The sequence below is a fragment of the Halichoerus grypus genome, chromosome 14 (assembly GCF_964656455.1).
Source record: "Halichoerus grypus chromosome 14, mHalGry1.hap1.1, whole genome shotgun sequence".
NCBI lineage: Eukaryota > Metazoa > Chordata > Mammalia > Carnivora > Phocidae > Halichoerus > Halichoerus grypus.
Genome location: NC_135725.1, coordinates 67,440,905 through 67,458,172, shown reverse-complemented (window position 1 = coordinate 67,458,172; position 17,268 = coordinate 67,440,905). Strand labels below are relative to the sequence as shown.

The following is a 17,268-nucleotide window of genomic DNA, read 5'->3' as shown; positions in this document are numbered from 1 at the left end:
TGATTTCTCTGGAGGGTTCTAAGCCACTCACTTCCTGGATGGGACACAGAATTCTTTGCGTAATCCTGAGAAGATCATCTTTAATGCTCGGGTGAATGGTATTTTTACAAGGAGGAAGGGGAAGGCTGTGAGGCATGGTGAGCTCCCTGAAGCTCAGACATCAGCTCTTGGCTTGTCTATCTACGAACACTCTTGGACACACCCCATCTAGTCTCCTGGGTTTAGCTGCACTGCTCTGTAGTTGGCTTCTTTTTTTTTTTCCTTAAAGATTTATTTATTTATTTTAGAGAGAGAGCACGTGCAGGGGCTGTGGGCAGAGGGAGAAGGAGAGAGAATCTCAAGCAGACTCCCCTGCTGAGTGCAGAGCCCAACATGGGGCTCTCTCTCACAACCCTGAGATCATGACTTGAGCCGAAATCAAGAGGCGGACACCCAACCGACTGAGCCACCCAGCCAACTACAAGCCCCTATAGTTGGCTTCTAAATCTGTTTCCCGCTTTGCTTTTTTCTGAGTTCTAAGCCTGTGTCCCCACTGGGCTGTCTTAACTAGGCTTAACATGTTTATAACCAAAATGATCATCTTTCTTAGACTCAAAGAGCCGTAAGAGACCTTTGAGAGCATTTAATTAGTGTTTCTCAAACTAGAATAATCCTTGGACCTTTTTTAGAAGTACAAAAATGTCAAGGTCCCCTTGTGTTCACGAAATTTCTTTTTTATTGTAATGTTACTTAAATGTGTACATATGTGACACTAGATATAAACCTCTGTACTTACAGGCTATCATACAACCATATGACCCATGCATACTTACAAATGAAATGCAAACAATATTGCAAAACCAATACAATTCAAATTAACATTGTTAATGGAGTAAGACATCTGCCCTTGTTCAGCTGAAACCAAACCGTAGGTCGTAATGTGAATATGGTAGTGAAGGCCGTGGTGCAGATTCTTTTGAGGTTGGACAGTCTGTATTACTATGTGCTAATGATTCCATTCCTCAACCACTTTTCCAGTGACCTTCATTTGATGTCATTTGGCTTCCATTTGGTCCAATCTCATCATTTATAAATTGTGTCTGCATCTGTTCCTTTCTCATTAGTCTGCTACAATTATATTGCTGCCAACGCAATCACAGACACAAATATAAACTTAGGCTTTGAAATCTTGTGCCAGAAGTAGTTACAAAGTAGGCATTCAGAAAATTCAGTTATATTTATTTGAATTTGTTTAGATGACCCCTGAAATGAAAACACAAAATGTTTAAAATCCTCAACAGAGACCTCATATTTAATCCCTCAGGAATATATATTCTAGTCTGAGAAACAATGATTTTTTTTTTTTTTTTTAGCCCCTCATGTTACAAATGGGGACCTGAATCTTAAGGTTACTAGTCAGAGAGTGGAAATTAGAATCTATGTAGCCTACCTGTCTTGGTGATAATAGATAGTAAAGTATAACATATTATTATATAATATAATAGAAGCAAACACTTAGAATGAGTTTCCATGTGCTAGGCACCTAAATGGGTTATTAATTGGATTAATTCTTTAGAACCCCATGAAGTACTGTTATTTCCTTGTGTGGTAGCTGGGGTACTTGAAGTAGAGAGAGTTTAAGTAATCTGTCTGAGGTCCACATCGCTGGTCAGGAGCAAATGTAGGGTTCAGATCTAGATAACCTGACTTTAGCGTTGGTACTCTAAATCACTATGTCAAATTGCTTTTCAGTAGTATCATTATTTTTTCTATTTTCAGTCTCAAAATCTTGGCGTTTCTGACCTTTTCCCTCACCTTTGCTCCTGTTTCTCATGGCTGTTCCCAGCTCCTGGTGTTTCCAGGTCCTGTGTGTTCATCACCTGTCCTCACTTCTTAACTACGGTGTGGTCTGGGTCCCCTGCCTCTTCTCATCCTCGTGGTGGCAGCTCACATAATGGGAAACTGTGTCTGTCATAGTGTGTCCGTTAGCCACTGAGTGGTGGAAAGAATTGTATCATCTTAGCAAAGAAAGCAGGGCTCAAGGGTAGTCCAGTCCTTGATTGATTGATTGATTGATTGGCAGGCTTTGCTTTGTCTGCACTGAAGGTTTAATGCCCATGGATCTTAAGTGCTGACTAGTAGCTACTTCCCAATCCACCTGGCTTGGATTTCTGGATTATATTGTTGAGACAATAGGACTTGTTAAGCATTTTGGTGCCACTTTGTTAGCTCACATAGTCAGAACCAGCCCTGCCCACTAGGCAGGGGGAGAAGCTCCATGATAGTTCTTGCTCACAATGTGTGGAAAATCATTGCTTGTTTCCCATTTTCTCAGATCCTAAAGTATACACACTCGATCCCAGAGCCTGGCACCCAGCATATGCTGAAATCGTATTTGCTGAACGAGTGGTGAATGTGTCAAATGGGCCATCAGTTTGCACATCTCAGGAGGCTCCCCTGTTGTAGGGGCCTTGTGTGCTGCTTCCGGGAAGAATGTGTGAAAGCTTGGAGCTGAACAGTACACTCCAGAATAACCCCGTGGAAAGGCAGCATTTGCCCTTTCTCTCTGTGTCCTTGTTTGCTGATGAATCCTGGGGACCTCTCTTGTGCCCCCATTGTCCCCTCATGGGGACCATCAACCAGGGTTAGCTTTCCGTTGTTGGGCAAAGAATACACTGAGTTGCGAAAGTTGGGGGCAAAGCTCAGTTTGGGTCCAAAGTAACGGTTAACTTGTGTGGGTGGCAGTCATTCAGCACAAACAGGGCTTGGGACAGGAAGGGCGAGGGGCTTGAGAGTTCTCAGGATCCTCATCTGGTTTCAGGCTGAGCCAGAGGCCAAGGTCCCATGGAACAGATGGGACAGTGTGGCCATATGGCCTCTCTCTTTTGCCTTTGCTACTAATTGTCTCCATGAGATCTGATTAGCCATGTGGCTGGGAAAATAGGTAATTCTGATTTTTGCATAGAGTATCAGTATTTGGACATCGGTTAATGATAAAGAATAAACTATCAAATAAATAAAAATTAAAACTCCTCATTTAAGAGCCAGTAGAGAATTTTCCAGGGTAGATGAAAAATTTCCACATTACCTCCCCACTTCCAGTTCTAGCTGATACATCTCTTTTTTTTTTTTTAAGATTTTATTTATTTATTTGACAGAGAGAGACAGTGAGAGAGGGAACACAAGCAGGCAGAGTGGGAGAGGGAGAAGCAGGCTCCCCGCTGAGCAGAGAGCCCGATGCGGGGCTTAATCCCAGGACCCTGGGATCATGACCTGAGCTGAAGGCAGACACTTAACGACTGAGCCACCCAGGCGCCCCAAGCTGATACATTTCTTCCTTGTCCTTGTTCCTGGCCTGGTAGTGACGGTTCAAATCCAGATAGTAATTCTAATTTTTATTTAATTCTAATGCAGTTCTAATTCCAGCTTGGCCACCATGTGCCTCAGTGGCTGAGGGAAACCCACTTCTCTTGAGTTTTAGTTTTGTCTTCTGTGGAATGAAGAAAGTTAGAACACAGCCATTTACTGTTTCATTTGGATGCATATTTATTGAGCATCTACTACGTGGGGGGCAGCGTGCTGGGTGTACAGTGGTGAATCAGGCAGACGTGATCCTTGCCCTCGCAGAGCTTACTGTTCAGTGAGGGAAGCAGATATGAGATACATGATCACAGAAGTAAACATAAAATAACAAACTGTGTTAGGTGTTAGGAGAAAATAAATCAGACAAACTGTGGCACTGTGTTAGATACCACCCGGCTATGGGTAGGGACTTAATTTAGGATGGAAAGTTAAAACAGGTAAGCCGAGAGCCCTGAAGTTCAAGCCGGGGAAGATCAGGAGCTCAGAGATGAGAAGCACCATATTCCAGGTAGAGAGAGAGAAGGTGTGAAGGCCATGGGGCCGAATGCATGCTCCTGAGTCAAGGAACAGAGAAGCCAGTGACACTGGTGGGGTGAATGAAGGCTGGCTGGAGATGAACTGGGGATCGGCAGGGCCAGGTCACGCCTGGCCTTGGAGCTGGGGAAGGGCAGCTGAATTTTATTTTATGTACAGAAGAAGTCTCTCAGGTGGATGGGTCATGATTATGAGGATCAGATTGTGTGGTCCTTGGCACTGAAGGGACTTGAGCGACAATAGCCCAAGGTGACAGTTGTAATCCTCACATGTATATGTACCATTTTACGTTCTGTTTTCTTCTTCCACTTGACATTATTTGGTGTGTATGTTTCCATATTTCCAAATAATCTTCATAGTTACAATACTGATTGTTGGTGTGTAGACTGCGTTTTGTAGTTTTGACATGCTTTTATATCCATTATCTTCTTAAATTTCAAAACAATTCTGAGAGGCATGCATTAAAATCTGTGTTAGTAAGAGAAGGATTTTTTGGCCCTAGCATCGCAGGATGCCATTGACATTCCTGGTAGTTTTACAGTAATCCACCAGTGTAGTTTTAATTTGATAAATTCATACCCTGTTGCCAACATTTGAATGTTTGTTTATTAACTCTCTGGGCCTCAGTGTCCTCATCTGTAAATGGGTACAAAAGCACAAGGGGGTCACTAGAACTGGGTTCAAGTGCTGGTGCACTCTGTTACCAGGTTGCGGGTGATAACCTCTCCAAACCTTAGCTTCATGGTAAGAACGCAACCTATCTCACAGAGTCATTATGAGAATTAAATATTAGAGATGAGATATGTAAAAATACCTGGTATGCAGTAGGTGCTCACTATTGGCTGTAACTGTTATAATTCACGTGACCTTGGTGGAACCAGTTGATGTTTTGTGACCTTGCCACTAATGCGGTCATTTCCCACCGGGGCCATGTGCTGTTTCAATGCCATGTGGCCTCTGGAGTTGGGCAGAACTAGCAGTTAATCATAACTCTGCCTCTGTCTCCATGACTTAGCCCTCCTTGAGCTTTAGCCTTGCCACATATAAAATGGGGACAGTAATGGTTCCTACACCACAAGGCTGTTTAGAGGATTAAATGAGATAATCCATATGTAATGTGCCTACTACATACTGGACTCTAAATAAAAAAACGGTAGCTACTATTTATCCTAAATGTACAAATAGTAACTTCAGAGTGCCAAGGTTGGTGACTATCTTACTTATACTCTTCATTTAATTTTGTTTTTGTTTTTTTTCTGAATTCATTATTCTTTTCTGAGTTCATTCACAGTTAATGCCATTTTTTAAAAGTTTATTCCTGTTTGTTCATATTTGTAAGTGATTTTATGTAGATGTAAGCTTGTAATGCATACAGTTTTGTGTTCTGCTTTTTTCACTTAGTGTTACATGGTTAATAGTGTCTGTGTTTCATAGATGTAAGGACAGCATAATATATTGTCCAGTAGATGTACCATAATTTAATCATTTCCCCAGTACTGTGCAACTAAGTTGTTTCCAATATTTTGTAATTACAGTGTTTCAGTGGATGAATAACTTCATGTATATAGCTTTTTGATATTTTAAATTTAGTTCTGTAGGATGAATTCCTATGCACGTTACTTGGTCAAAGGGGATAAACGTGTCTTTTGACTACGTATGGTCAAATTGCTTTCCCAGACAGCTCAACTGATTTATATTTCCATCTTTATTATTTCATAAACTTCAGTTCATTCTCCTCCTCAGTCTTTTTTAAGACTTTCTATGTGGCAGGCTTAGTGAGAAGAAAGTGACAGTGGGGGAGAAAGTCCTTTTGAAGTAGGGCCCCTGCAAGTGCTGGTGAAGGCACGGAGTACCTGGGAGGCTCCAAGGAGGGGCTTCCAGCTCTGCTGGTAGAAGAGACCAAATGTCATTGAAAGCTTGGAGATTTCAGTGTGTGTTGCCTCTTTGGGATTATTTATAGAAATATTAGGAAGTCCAGCCATGTCTTTGGTCTTGGAGACCCCATTGAGAGCATGCTTTCTTCCAAAGAGGGACCCATTTATACCCCCACCCCCCATCACCCCCCTACGCCACCATGTGCTATGAAATAGTATAAATTACTCTTCATGGTTATATGGTAACAGTGGATTTTTGTTCCATTCAAGAAGTAATACATGCTCATTATGGAAGAATTAGGAAACACAGGAAAGTGTTTAAAAAAAAAAAAAAAGTCACCCATGTTCTTATCACCCCAGGACATCTACTATTATCATCTTTGTATTTCCTTCCAAAAAGAAGATTTTATTTTATTTTATTTATTTATTTTTTTTTATTTTTTTTAATTTTTTTTTTAAAGATTTTATTTATTTATTTGAGACAGAGAGAATGAGAGAGAGAGAGCACATGAGATGGGGGAGGGTCAGAGGGAGAAGCAGGCTCCCTGCCGAGCAGGGAGCCCGATGCGGGACTCGATCCAGGGACTCCAGGATCATGACCTGAGCCGAAGGCAGTCGCTTAACCAACTGAGCCACCCAGGCGCCCCCCAAAAAGAAGATTTTAAAAAAGACTTTAATGGGTAATCATACCGAAGGTCTTTGGAAATTAAAAATGGGTTGTTTAAAATACCAAAATGCAACCACAAATGATAAACAAAAAAGCAAAAACACTCTGAAGCACCAGCAAGAGCAGAGAGTTTAATTAATTATGATCTTTTCACAGGATGGAATATCAAAATGGCCATTAAAATCCATTTTTAAGAGAATATCTTGTCATGGAAAATACTCCCATTGTAATGTTAAATGAAAAAGCAAAACACAAAATTATATATGCTGTATAATGTCAGTTTTGTAGAGAAAAATATTCATGTATGCATAGAAAAAAAAGACCAAAATATTAATAGGGGGCACTGTTAGCTCAGTTTACTAGGGATTATCTTTGGAAAGTAGGATTAAGGGTGATTCGTATTAACTTTTTCCTACTTTTCTAGAATTTTTTAATTTCAAATTTTCCACTAAAAATGTATGGACTTAAAGATCAAGAAAAAAAATTCTGTTTGAAAAAAAAGGGGGGGGATTTCAGGCCAGTGTTCTATTGATTTTGTGGTTCTGCAGCCACAGTTTTAATTACTCATAACCACAAGGCCCCGTGACTCTTCTGGGCTCTTTGGTGTTCATCCTAATTAGAACCTCAGAGTCTAGAAATGAAGGGAATGAAAGAGGTGAGAGTCTTCGGGCAGTGTAACTCACCCCTGGTTCAATAAAATGATGTCTTAACGATTTCCATCTTGTCCCTGGGCTTATTTATCCCTTGGCAACTCACTGAGGCAGGGTTTTCCTTTAGAGACACTGCACTGTTTTAACCAGAGTGGATCATGCTTACTTGTAAGTTTAATGATCTTCTAACCGACTGGAGAAGGTGGTACGGAGACCCTGATAGACAGGGAAGGAGAACTTTGCACTTTTCCCAGCTCTTTCCAGTCCTGGAGGCACAAAGGTCCATATGGAACCCTGTGTCAATTTCCATTGTCCTTTGGAGCCTTAGCCCCACTGTGTGTGCCGTTTAAGGAGCGGAGGTGGTGTGTTGAGCCCAGCAGGTTGCCCCGCCCTCTCCTTTCCACTAAAGGTCCTTCCCTACCTGACACTGCCCGAGGGCTGGGAATGCAAAGCTGACTGAGTGCTTGCCTTCAGGGTGCTCCTATTGCCTGAGGAAGCCAGTGGTGGGTGATTTCAGGCTGGAGGAAAAGGCTCTGGGAGGAATATGCGTGGGTTACTGTTACAGGAGAAGGGTTTCTCACTTAGCCTGAGATTTTAGTCAAGGAAATGGTGCTGGAGTGTGTTGAAGAATGAATAGGAAGTAATGAGCCAGATGAAGCAGGATAGGAAGGGTTTTCCCTTTCTTCAGGAGAACACAGAGGTGTGGAATAGTATGTTATGAGAACTGCAAACAATTCAGCATTGATAAAGCCTGGAGAGTAGTGGGAGAGGCTGAAGAGCCCATCAGTTGTTTAATTAACAACTGTGGATTTCCCAAAGCCCAGTAGAGTTAAGCATCCATGTTATTTTTTAAACTCACAGTGCTCTGTCTTATTTCCCCCTCAGTGTCAGCTGTTGCTGGAAGTGGCCTGGCCTCTGTTTATCTTCCTGATCCTGATCTCCGTCCGGCTGAGCTACCCACCCTATGAACAACATGAATGTGAGTATCTGAGCGTCCCGCGTCAGACTGCTGGCACGCGACATCCAGGCAGCGGGCACGGACTACATTTGTCCTAAGCCACTATCTCTAGGAAACACCGCACATGGTTTGGAATAGAAGCGCTTCCTGTTTTCTGATAAGGCGTGAACTCAGGAAACCATTTTCAGTCCTAACCAATGGTGATAACAGTAATTATAATAATAGCCAACATCTGTTTCATGCATTTTAGATCATGAAAGTAAAAGCAGCTTACCGATAAGTCAGAGGATGGTGATTAAAAGAGCCCCCTGAGGCAGTGCCTTAACTCAGCTCTCATCTGGACCCTGTCAGGTTTTGTTTTTTTTTTTTTTTTCATATGCATTACATCTTTATTGCACAGTTGCAAATCAGGAACATATCATTTTAAGCAGCATTTGTATAGGACTGCTCAGATTGCCTAATATGATTTCATTGGATTGTCATAACAACCTTGTATAATAGACCCTCATTGTTAGCGTTTGCTTTAATTTCTCGATAAGTAAATTGGGGCTCCAAAAAGTGCAGGACTTGCCCTAGGTCACACATCTAATAAGTGACACAGAGGAAATCGAGCTCCAATCATCTGTTCCCGGGCATGTGTTTGGGTGATGGCCTATATAGTGAGGGTAGAAAATACAGTAGTGGCTAAGAATACAAACTCTCAATGTCAGGTGACCTGGGTTTGAATCCTGGCCTCGACACTTACTAGGTATATCACCCTGGGCAAGTGACTTCACTTCTCTGTACCTGAGTGTCCTCAAATTTATCAAAGGGGAATGACGACACCTACCCCATGTGGTTGTCCTGGGTGTCATTCTGTCATCACCATCTTTGTCTCCTGGCTAGGCTCATTGGATGGACTGACTGCAGAAATGTCCCAGTCTGAAGGGTCAACATTTATGTGGGAGGTTTTACTGGGACCTCTGTTCCATTGCTTCGGTGCCTTTTCTTACCATTAGCTAGCTCCGCTCACAGCCCGCCAGCTGCGCAGGATATTTTTGCAGAATATTGTTCTTCAGGGAAGAGATGGGGTTAAGGACACCTTTTAATTGTGTTCTTAGGCTGGTCCCATCTCTCTCACAGCACATAGTGGCAGTTTTTTACCTGCTAATTTGCTAATACATCTTACACATATTGAAGTTTAAAAAGATCCGAAATCCACAAAACCTCAAGAACATTCTACCAGATGCGTTTTTTCTGATTTCGCCAGAAAGGAAAAGAGCATAAAATGAAATATATGCTCAATTTGTGGGCCTGGGATGTAATTCTGCTTTTTCTTTTGGTGCCCCAAAGATTAATGAACAAATGCATATTTGATTTTATTTTAGCATTACCGTAAGCTTCACTGAAGTACATGTTTTAGGGTTTTAGGGAAAACTCAGCCTTTTTATCTGCTAGGCTGTGCTCTCTCAGGAATGATCACAAGCAGGCAAGACGGTGTAGTGGAAATAGTGCGTACCTTGGCATCAGACGAATTGGGGTTTGTTTGGATCCTTGCTACACCTCTTGCTGAGGTCATGACCTTGGGCAAGTTGTTGAATTTTAACCCAGATCTCTCTAGATCTAGATTATAGATTCTAAGAAATGTGAAATTGCTATACTTACAGAAGGCAGATGCGACTTTTGCCCCCACCTGTGCACTTCTTACAACCTTACCCTCCTATTCTCACCACCTTTTAGGGACCTAGCTAGAAGGGCAGAGAGCTAAGATGAAGCCTGCAGAGGTGTCTTGTGCCTGGGAACAAAAGATGGGTGTTTAATTCTTCCCCATAAATCTTTCCGAGTTTGATCGAGAGCCATCAAGGTCCTAATCACTTCCCTGGGCTGTGGAGGTCCATTACGATATTTGATTGTCGTCCTGTGTACCAAATGCCGAGTACCCCATACTGCCTTTTTTTTTTTTTTTTTCCTGGCAAATCGGGTGGGACCTCTAGGGAAGGGTCTTTGTTTTACTCCCCAGGGATTAGCTTGAAATAACTTCCCCTCCACTGCCCAGTGCTGCCTGGACCAACACCACCCTATTTTGGCTGCCAGTATCTTCAGGAGGTTAAAGAGAATCCCTTGATTCTTCGAGTATTTGGTTGGGTTACATAAACTTTTCCCTGCATGAGGAGCAGCTGACCTAGGCAAGGGACCTTGTTTGGTTTTCCTTGAACTATTAACAGGGAGATAAGGAGGTTTACTGAGTAAACGTTCAACAGGCCAGAGTCCCTGCAGAGGGTGGCCACAGTGATCAGATCTTGTTACATCCTTGCTTTGGAGGTTGCCTCTCTGATTGGACTATGACAGAAGAAAAAGAAAAAAGGGACCCCAATATTAGAAATGCAGAGGGTAGCAATTTCTGGCTGTAGCTTACCATCTGGGGAGACTCTGTTAGCATATCTGCGCGAAAAGAGTAAGATGAATGAAACGGGATTCCTGCTCTGGAGGAAGGTCGTAGCTGTGGGGTGGGAGGAGTATTTCTGGCTGGACAGTGGTGGAATGAGCCCTGTCGTAGGCTCACACCAGAGTGCTGCAACAGTCCTGACAGGCTGGCTCTCCGGGCTTTTGCCCTGGGCCAGGCTCTCTTCTACCTGCTTTGTCTGTAAGAACTCACGCACTACTCACTGCAGCTCTGTGGAGTCCACTGTATTTCTGTCACCGTTTTACACCCGAGGAAACTGACGTAGGGGTTGGGTAACTTGGCCGAAGTTGCTACTTAGCAAGTTGCGGGGACTGGATACGATCCCCGTAGGTCTGACCCCAACCCCTGTAAAGCTGCGCAGCCCTTGGTCACTTAGAGCCATTGTTTTTAGTGGTTGTTAACTCTCTTAGGGTCACAGGTAACCCTGAGAATATGATGAAAGCTGGAGCCATGGCCTTTCTGTCCAAAAGAATTCACACATGCTTGGTCCTTCGGCTAAAAGCCCCTGGTCCCGGGGCACATTTATCTTGATCCTCATCAGTGGCCCCTGTGGCTGCCTACTACAACCAAGGTGTGCCTCTGGCACCGAGGACCCGCCCAAGGACCCCCAAACCTGCTGTTTGTCAGCAGCTCCTCCGTAACGAAGGGAAAGGAGAGTGAGGAGGTGACCTATGGGATGGGGCTCGTAGTTTGGATGAGCGACAGAACAACACTGACAACAAAGGCAGCTTCACGGATGACATCTGACCCCAAGTTAGTGTGTTTATTACGTGCCTTTGAGGAGCTTATGAGCTGGCAGAGGAAGAGAAACTAACATGTTTGGCCAACAAAGGACAGTACCCGAGGGGACTGAGAAGAGATAGAGCACAAGGGAAGCCTCAGATATAAGGGAAGGAACGTGGATTGGGATCACAGAAATGTGGGTTCCACTCCCAGTCCTGCCCACTGACTCCTTCAGCATTTTTTTTTTTTTTTTTTAAGATTTTATTTCTTTATTTGAGAGAGAGAGAATGAGTGGAGGGGAGGGACAGAGGGAGAGGGACAAGCAGACTCCCAGCTGAGCAGGGAGCCCGACGCGGGGCTCGATCCCAGGATCCCGGGATCATGACCTGAGCTGAAGGCAGACACTTCACTGACTGAACCACCCAGGCGCCCCTCCTTGAGCATTCTCCACCTGCCACTTCATCTTGCTGTGGTCTCCTTAGAGAATGAAGGAATTGGATCAGGCCATTCCCAGGGCCCTCCATGTCTCTGGCAGGTGAGGCAGGCGGTGGAAGGTGAAGTAAGGGTCGTCAGGCACTTTCTGTGTGTGATCTACTCTGCCCCTCTCATCACTTCCCCATGGCTGAGGTCATGAACCCCCATCTACAGATGATGCAGGTAGATTAAGAACTACCGTCTGATGCCAAGTTTCCAGCTCAGGCTGGGATTAGTCCAGAGGTGGCAGGTGTCTGGGGTGTGAGGGATGGGACACACACATTTGGGATGGAGCAGTGTACGGGTGGAAGCAAAAGAGATAGAGGTTCCTGTCGAGTCCCCAAAATTGCCTCAGAGAGTTAATGTGTCTCTTTTTTTTTTTCTTCTTGATTTCATAGGCCACTTTCCAAACAAAGCCATGCCCTCTGCAGGAACGCTTCCTTGGGTTCAGGGGATTATCTGTAATGCCAATAACCCCTGTTTCCGTTATCCGACTCCCGGTGAGGCCCCTGGGGTTCTTGGAAACTTTAACAAATCCATGTAAGTACTATATCGGGTTTTCTTTCCAAACTTGTCAGTTAATACTCTTCCTTCCCTTCTCAAGCTCTGGAGAATTTTGAATGGTTGAATTTGAGTGAGGTTGTTTTTGTAAAGGTTTGAAGAACAAGGGCACGGAGAATTGCTGCCAGGATTTAAGACTATGGGATCTTACTTTGGTGCATTTTAGGAGTAACAATATGTAGCTCTATGACAATAAGGGTCCTGTGGTTGGGGGCCATTCTTCCAAAAACTGGTCAGTAAGTAGGGGAGGGGGAGACACAGCATGTCAGCTCTGTGCATTCATTAGCCTACTCACTCAGCAACATTTCCTGTGCATTTGAAGCGGCTGGTCTAGGTGCTGGGGGAGGTGGTACAGAGATATGCACAGGAGGGAGCCTGCCCGCAAGGAGCTCACTGCCTGGGCTGGGCGAGTTTGGTCCTTTGCTCCCAGATTCACTCTGACTCTGTCACTGCCCTGTCATACTGCGGTGTCCCAATGTCTGCAGGTCTCTCTCTTCCCCGGTGTGAGTTCCCCAAGGGCCAGGATGTTGCTTCCTTTGCTTTTGTCTTCCTGGCTCCTGGCTTCAATACTGGACATAAATATGGACTTAGTAAGTGTTTGCTGAATGAGCCATTGAAGATTCTTGGAATGCACAGAACCGTGGCATGAGTTCAAGTGGACAAAGGACTGTAGGAGATGTATCAGGACAGTTCCGAGGAAGCTGCTGCCAGGCCAGACGGGACAACATTATAACGTCCGTGGACCTTAGGCTTTGTAGCTTTCAGGGACCTCCTTGCACGCAGAAATATTAAAAATTTTATTTGATAAACTGTGTTGGTGTAAAGATGACTATAATCTAGGTTGGATTCATTATTCTATATATTCATCCTGAATTTCTGAATTTCATTTTTTTTAATTCTGATTTTAAAAGACATTAAAAATTTTTGTGGAGCCCTAAGAGCATCCTGGGCCCTAGGCACTGTGCTTCTGTGTCTCATGGATAAGTTGGTCCTGGATGTGTGTGTGTGTGTGGGTGGGTGGGTGGGTGTGAGGGCTTCCTGGAGAGGAGGCACATGGGCTGGGCCTTGAGGGTTGGTACGATTTGGTTGTGTGGACACCCGGGGAGAGCATTCAGGGCAGGGATGGCGGGTGGACAGGACAGAGCCTAGACTATCGCTGCTGCGGGCTGTGGCGAGCAGTGGGAGTGGACCAGGGCTGGCCCGTGGAACACCTGGCAGCCAGGCGGGGGCATGTTTTCCTGGCAGGTACTTTCTTCAAGCCAGAGAGGCAGCTGGTCTAACCAGGGCTTTTCTTCTTTTCTTGCACCCCCTGCAGCGTGTCTCGCCTGTTCTCAGATGCTCAGCGGCTTCTTCTCTATAGCCAGAAAGACACCAGCGTGAAGGACATACACCAAGTGCTGAGGACGTTGCAGCAGATAGAGCGTTCCAGTCCAGGTAAGCAGATGCCTTCTGTGCATTGGTTCATGATTGGAAACCGGCCTACACGGGGTGGGACGGCAGCCCAGGTGGCCTGCTACTTGTTCCTTCAGCACTTTCCTGGGGAGCTTTCCTCCTCAGTGGCTGGCCTGTGTGGCCTCTCTGCAGGTGTTGGAGAAGAAACTGGGAAGACAGTGAATGTGCTGGCCTCCTCCGGGGAGACAGAAGAAAAATCACCAGAGAGGAATGGCACAGGCCCCGCGTTGGGACAGTTGGGGGTGCGGGTTGCTGCCAACTCCATTTTTTTTTTTTTTTGGAGTTGCCCATATGGTTGCCTCGAATGGGCCGATTTATAGACGGGATGATTATGTGCACATAAGAGCAATTTAAGTTGCAACTTGATATGGATAGGTGAAAGTTCTAAAAGGGAAATGCAGCTCATCTTCCGCCTAGTCATTTGATTTCGTCTGATGGGCGCTTGACGTCTGATCTTTTAAAAGTGAAGTCTTCATCTCTGATCTGGTAAGTGCCCGGGGAGCTTCTTGCCAGCCACAGGAAGTGTCTGCGGAGCAGGCACGGGCTGCAGAAGTCATGGAGCAGCCTGCCAGGCAGTGGCCTACCAGGGGACAGTCTCCCGGGTGCAGGCAGTCACGGCGTGCCTGGTCTGTAGAGAATTTAAAAGCAGTAATGGAGCCGACTAAGAGTGGGTCTGCTTTTTGTCATCACCATGTACCGGTGGTTCTAAACAATGTCAGTCATAAATTACTCCCCCTCACGGGCCAACTGCTGCCACCGCCCCTCCAGGAAAGTACCTTTTACTCGGTTTGGTGTTTTAGGAGGGATGGGGAGGGTCAGCTTCTGCTGAAAAGCCTCCCGGTTTGTGACCCACTTGGCAAAAGAAGTGGTGTGAAGTGCTAGAGTTTCCACCAGACTTGGAGCATTTTCTTGGGAAGACAGAATGGCCCTTTCCCCCGGCAAGAGAAGATGCAGTGAGCAGCGTGGGGCCCGATGGCCCGGGCAGTCGTGTGCAGGTGGCAGGGAGCGGGGGTCGCTTCCCTTCGAAGAGCGGCATGGCCGTGCGTGGGCTCCTGGGCAGCTGCGACGAGCTCCTGGCTGGACCACTCTGGGCTGCCCGGCCGGGCCCTCTGGGTGCTCTTTCCTTGCCCTGTAGGCCCCTGACCTTGCACATGCATCTCTGTCCCATCGTAGGACCCAGAGGTCGCAGCCACCAATCAAAGTCTCCGTCCTTTCTCATCTGCTGGAGGCCCCTGCCTGGCAGACCAGAGGCAGAGCTGGGGTTATTTCTTCTACTACAGAGACTCAGTGTGGCCCATAGGAAAGAGTGCTAGGGTATATTACTTTGTAGCTTTGTGACTTTGTGAATAAGTCATTTAGGCCCCTTGAGGCTATTCTTCTCATCTGTGGAATGGGGACAATAGGAGAACCTATCTGGTAGGATTGTCGTGAGGAATAGATGAGATAACACACGTAATTGCTTAAAAACAGCCCCTGACACAGAGGAAGTACTTAGTGAATATGAGCTGTGATTATTTTGAAGTGGTAACATCTTAGCCAAACCATTTAACCTCTCTGAGCCTTAATTTCTTCAGCTGTAAAATAATAGGTAACTTGCAACATAAAATGTCAGACCTGACACAGTGTCTGACGCATAATAGATGTTCAATAAATGGGAGGCACTCTAATTCTTAGGTGTCAGTGAGGCATTTCTGAGCACCTGGCCTTGCTCTTCTGCCTCTCAACTTCATGGCTGGGGAAACAGACTAATGGATGGGGCTGAGTTTTAGATCTTAGTGGGAGCTTCCTTAGACACAGGACCATTTTTCTTCTTTGAGCAACTGGAGACATAAGGTAGGGTGGAGAAGAGAAGACAAACCTGTGTCCAAAAAACTTTCTCTGCAAAGCTCTGAAGAGAGGATCTCCTCTGATTTTGATTATATTATAGCAATGCTTATTACTCATCTCTCCATTCACCCAGTCCGTTCCCTTGTCTACCCTGCAGCTCCTTCTAGATCGGTCCCACCTTTCTTTGCCTGTCTTGCATCACTAAGCCAGGCCTTGGACTGGAGGGAAATGCTCAGAAATGTTGCTTCTTCTAGGCAAAATGAGTCACTTTTTGCCAAATTTGAATAGCACTCTAGATTTCAGAAAGAATCCAAGGCTGGGGTATGTCAGTGTAGATCCTGACCTAGAGACCTGTGTTTATCTGCACCGACAGCCCTACTCATGGTATGATGATGGGCTTAGCCCTCTTATACCATCACTGTCAGGATTGGAAGGATCCTTGCCCTCATCAACCTTCTCTACTACACACCCACTTCCTATGATGAGACCTACCTCTCACATGGCAGCCCATTTTGGGGAGTAATAGCTCTAATTAGCAGAACATACTCACTACCCTGCTATACCTTCCAGTCCATGAGGCTAATTCGATTTCCCTTGAAATATTTAAAGACATCTCTTGTGGTTTTTTTTCCCCCTTCCTAAAGTCTTTGATTTTTCTAGGCTAAATGTCCTCCGTTCCTCTTCTGGAATATTTTTTCCTCCCTGATTTCTGCCTCTCCTCTGGTTGTGTTTCAGTGTGTTTATGTCTTCCTTGAAGTTTTTTTTTTTTTTTTTTAATTACGTTACGTTAATCACCATACTGTCTTCCTTGAAGTTTATCAGAAATTGCAACGGTATTCCAGCATGGAGTAGAAGGGGATTTTTGTCTCCCGTGTTGTGAGCACTCTATTTCTGTTAATGCAATATGAGATTGCATGGGACTTTTTGGCATCCACGTCACACTGTTGACTTCTACTCTGCATGCAGTCAACCAATATTGCAGTCTTTTAAATACACAGTATTGCAAGTTACTTGTTCTCCATTTCTTAATCACGCTGTTGGCCAAAAGGGAAAACATCTATTTCCTTTCTATTTTACATTTTTAAACTCCCTATGTCATTTTGTCCTACCCAAACCATTTTAGATTCTGATTTTGCCATGTGTATATTTGCTGCTTCTTACTGTTTGCTGTCACGTAGGAATTTGATAACTAGCTCTCTTTGTTCTCATCCAAGTCATTAATGACTGTGGCCTAAGGCTGGAGGTTTTGATCAGTCCACTGGAGACTAATAACCCCTTTGGACTACTACTACTCAGGCTCTTACAGATTCACCAGCCTATGGCGTCATCAGTGCCGGGCCCCTGGCCTGTGATCTAGTTGGAAGACTTGTTATTTCCTTCAACTTAGATTCATTAGACTATCCACAGATAATTTGTGGATATGGGGGGTCTGTACTCAGATACTATCTTCTAATCCCATGGCTTCCTGGACTGGAGCATCATTTTATTTCTATTTATTGGATGAGACCTTAGAGGTCTTTTAGTTCATTTATAGATAAATGGGTTGACTCATTCAGTCATTCAACCAATATTTATTGAACTTAATACGTGCCAACAAGTGTTCTAGGTGCTGGGACACAAAGGTGTACAAAACAAAATGTCCCAGGTTCATATGGAACTTCTATTCTAGAAAATAACCTGATCCAGAAGGGGGAGGGACTTTTCCAAGTTTGCACCGCCACCAGAAGGTTATTCTAGGAATGGAGGACAGCTAAATGTTGCTT

The 17,268-nt window shown here is 44.7% G+C and overlaps 1 protein-coding gene across 6 annotated transcripts in view; it reads left to right on the top strand.

The window, feature by feature from the left end:
* The window catches only part of ABCA1 (ATP binding cassette subfamily A member 1), a 126,890-nt gene that overhangs the window by 21,038 nt on the left and 88,584 nt on the right, over nucleotides 1–17,268 (top strand). For all 6 annotated transcript variants that reach the window (XR_013443784.1, XR_013443783.1, XR_013443782.1 and 3 more), the window contains 3 exons: nucleotides 7,953–8,046; nucleotides 12,064–12,205; nucleotides 13,542–13,660. Coding sequence is in view for 3 of the 6 variants with exons in the window: in XM_078061545.1 (XP_077917671.1) it covers nucleotides 7,953–8,046; nucleotides 12,064–12,205; nucleotides 13,542–13,660 (355 nt within the window). In the remaining 3 variants the exon portion in view is untranslated. The remainder of the gene's footprint in view (nucleotides 1–7,952; nucleotides 8,047–12,063; nucleotides 12,206–13,541; nucleotides 13,661–17,268) is intronic.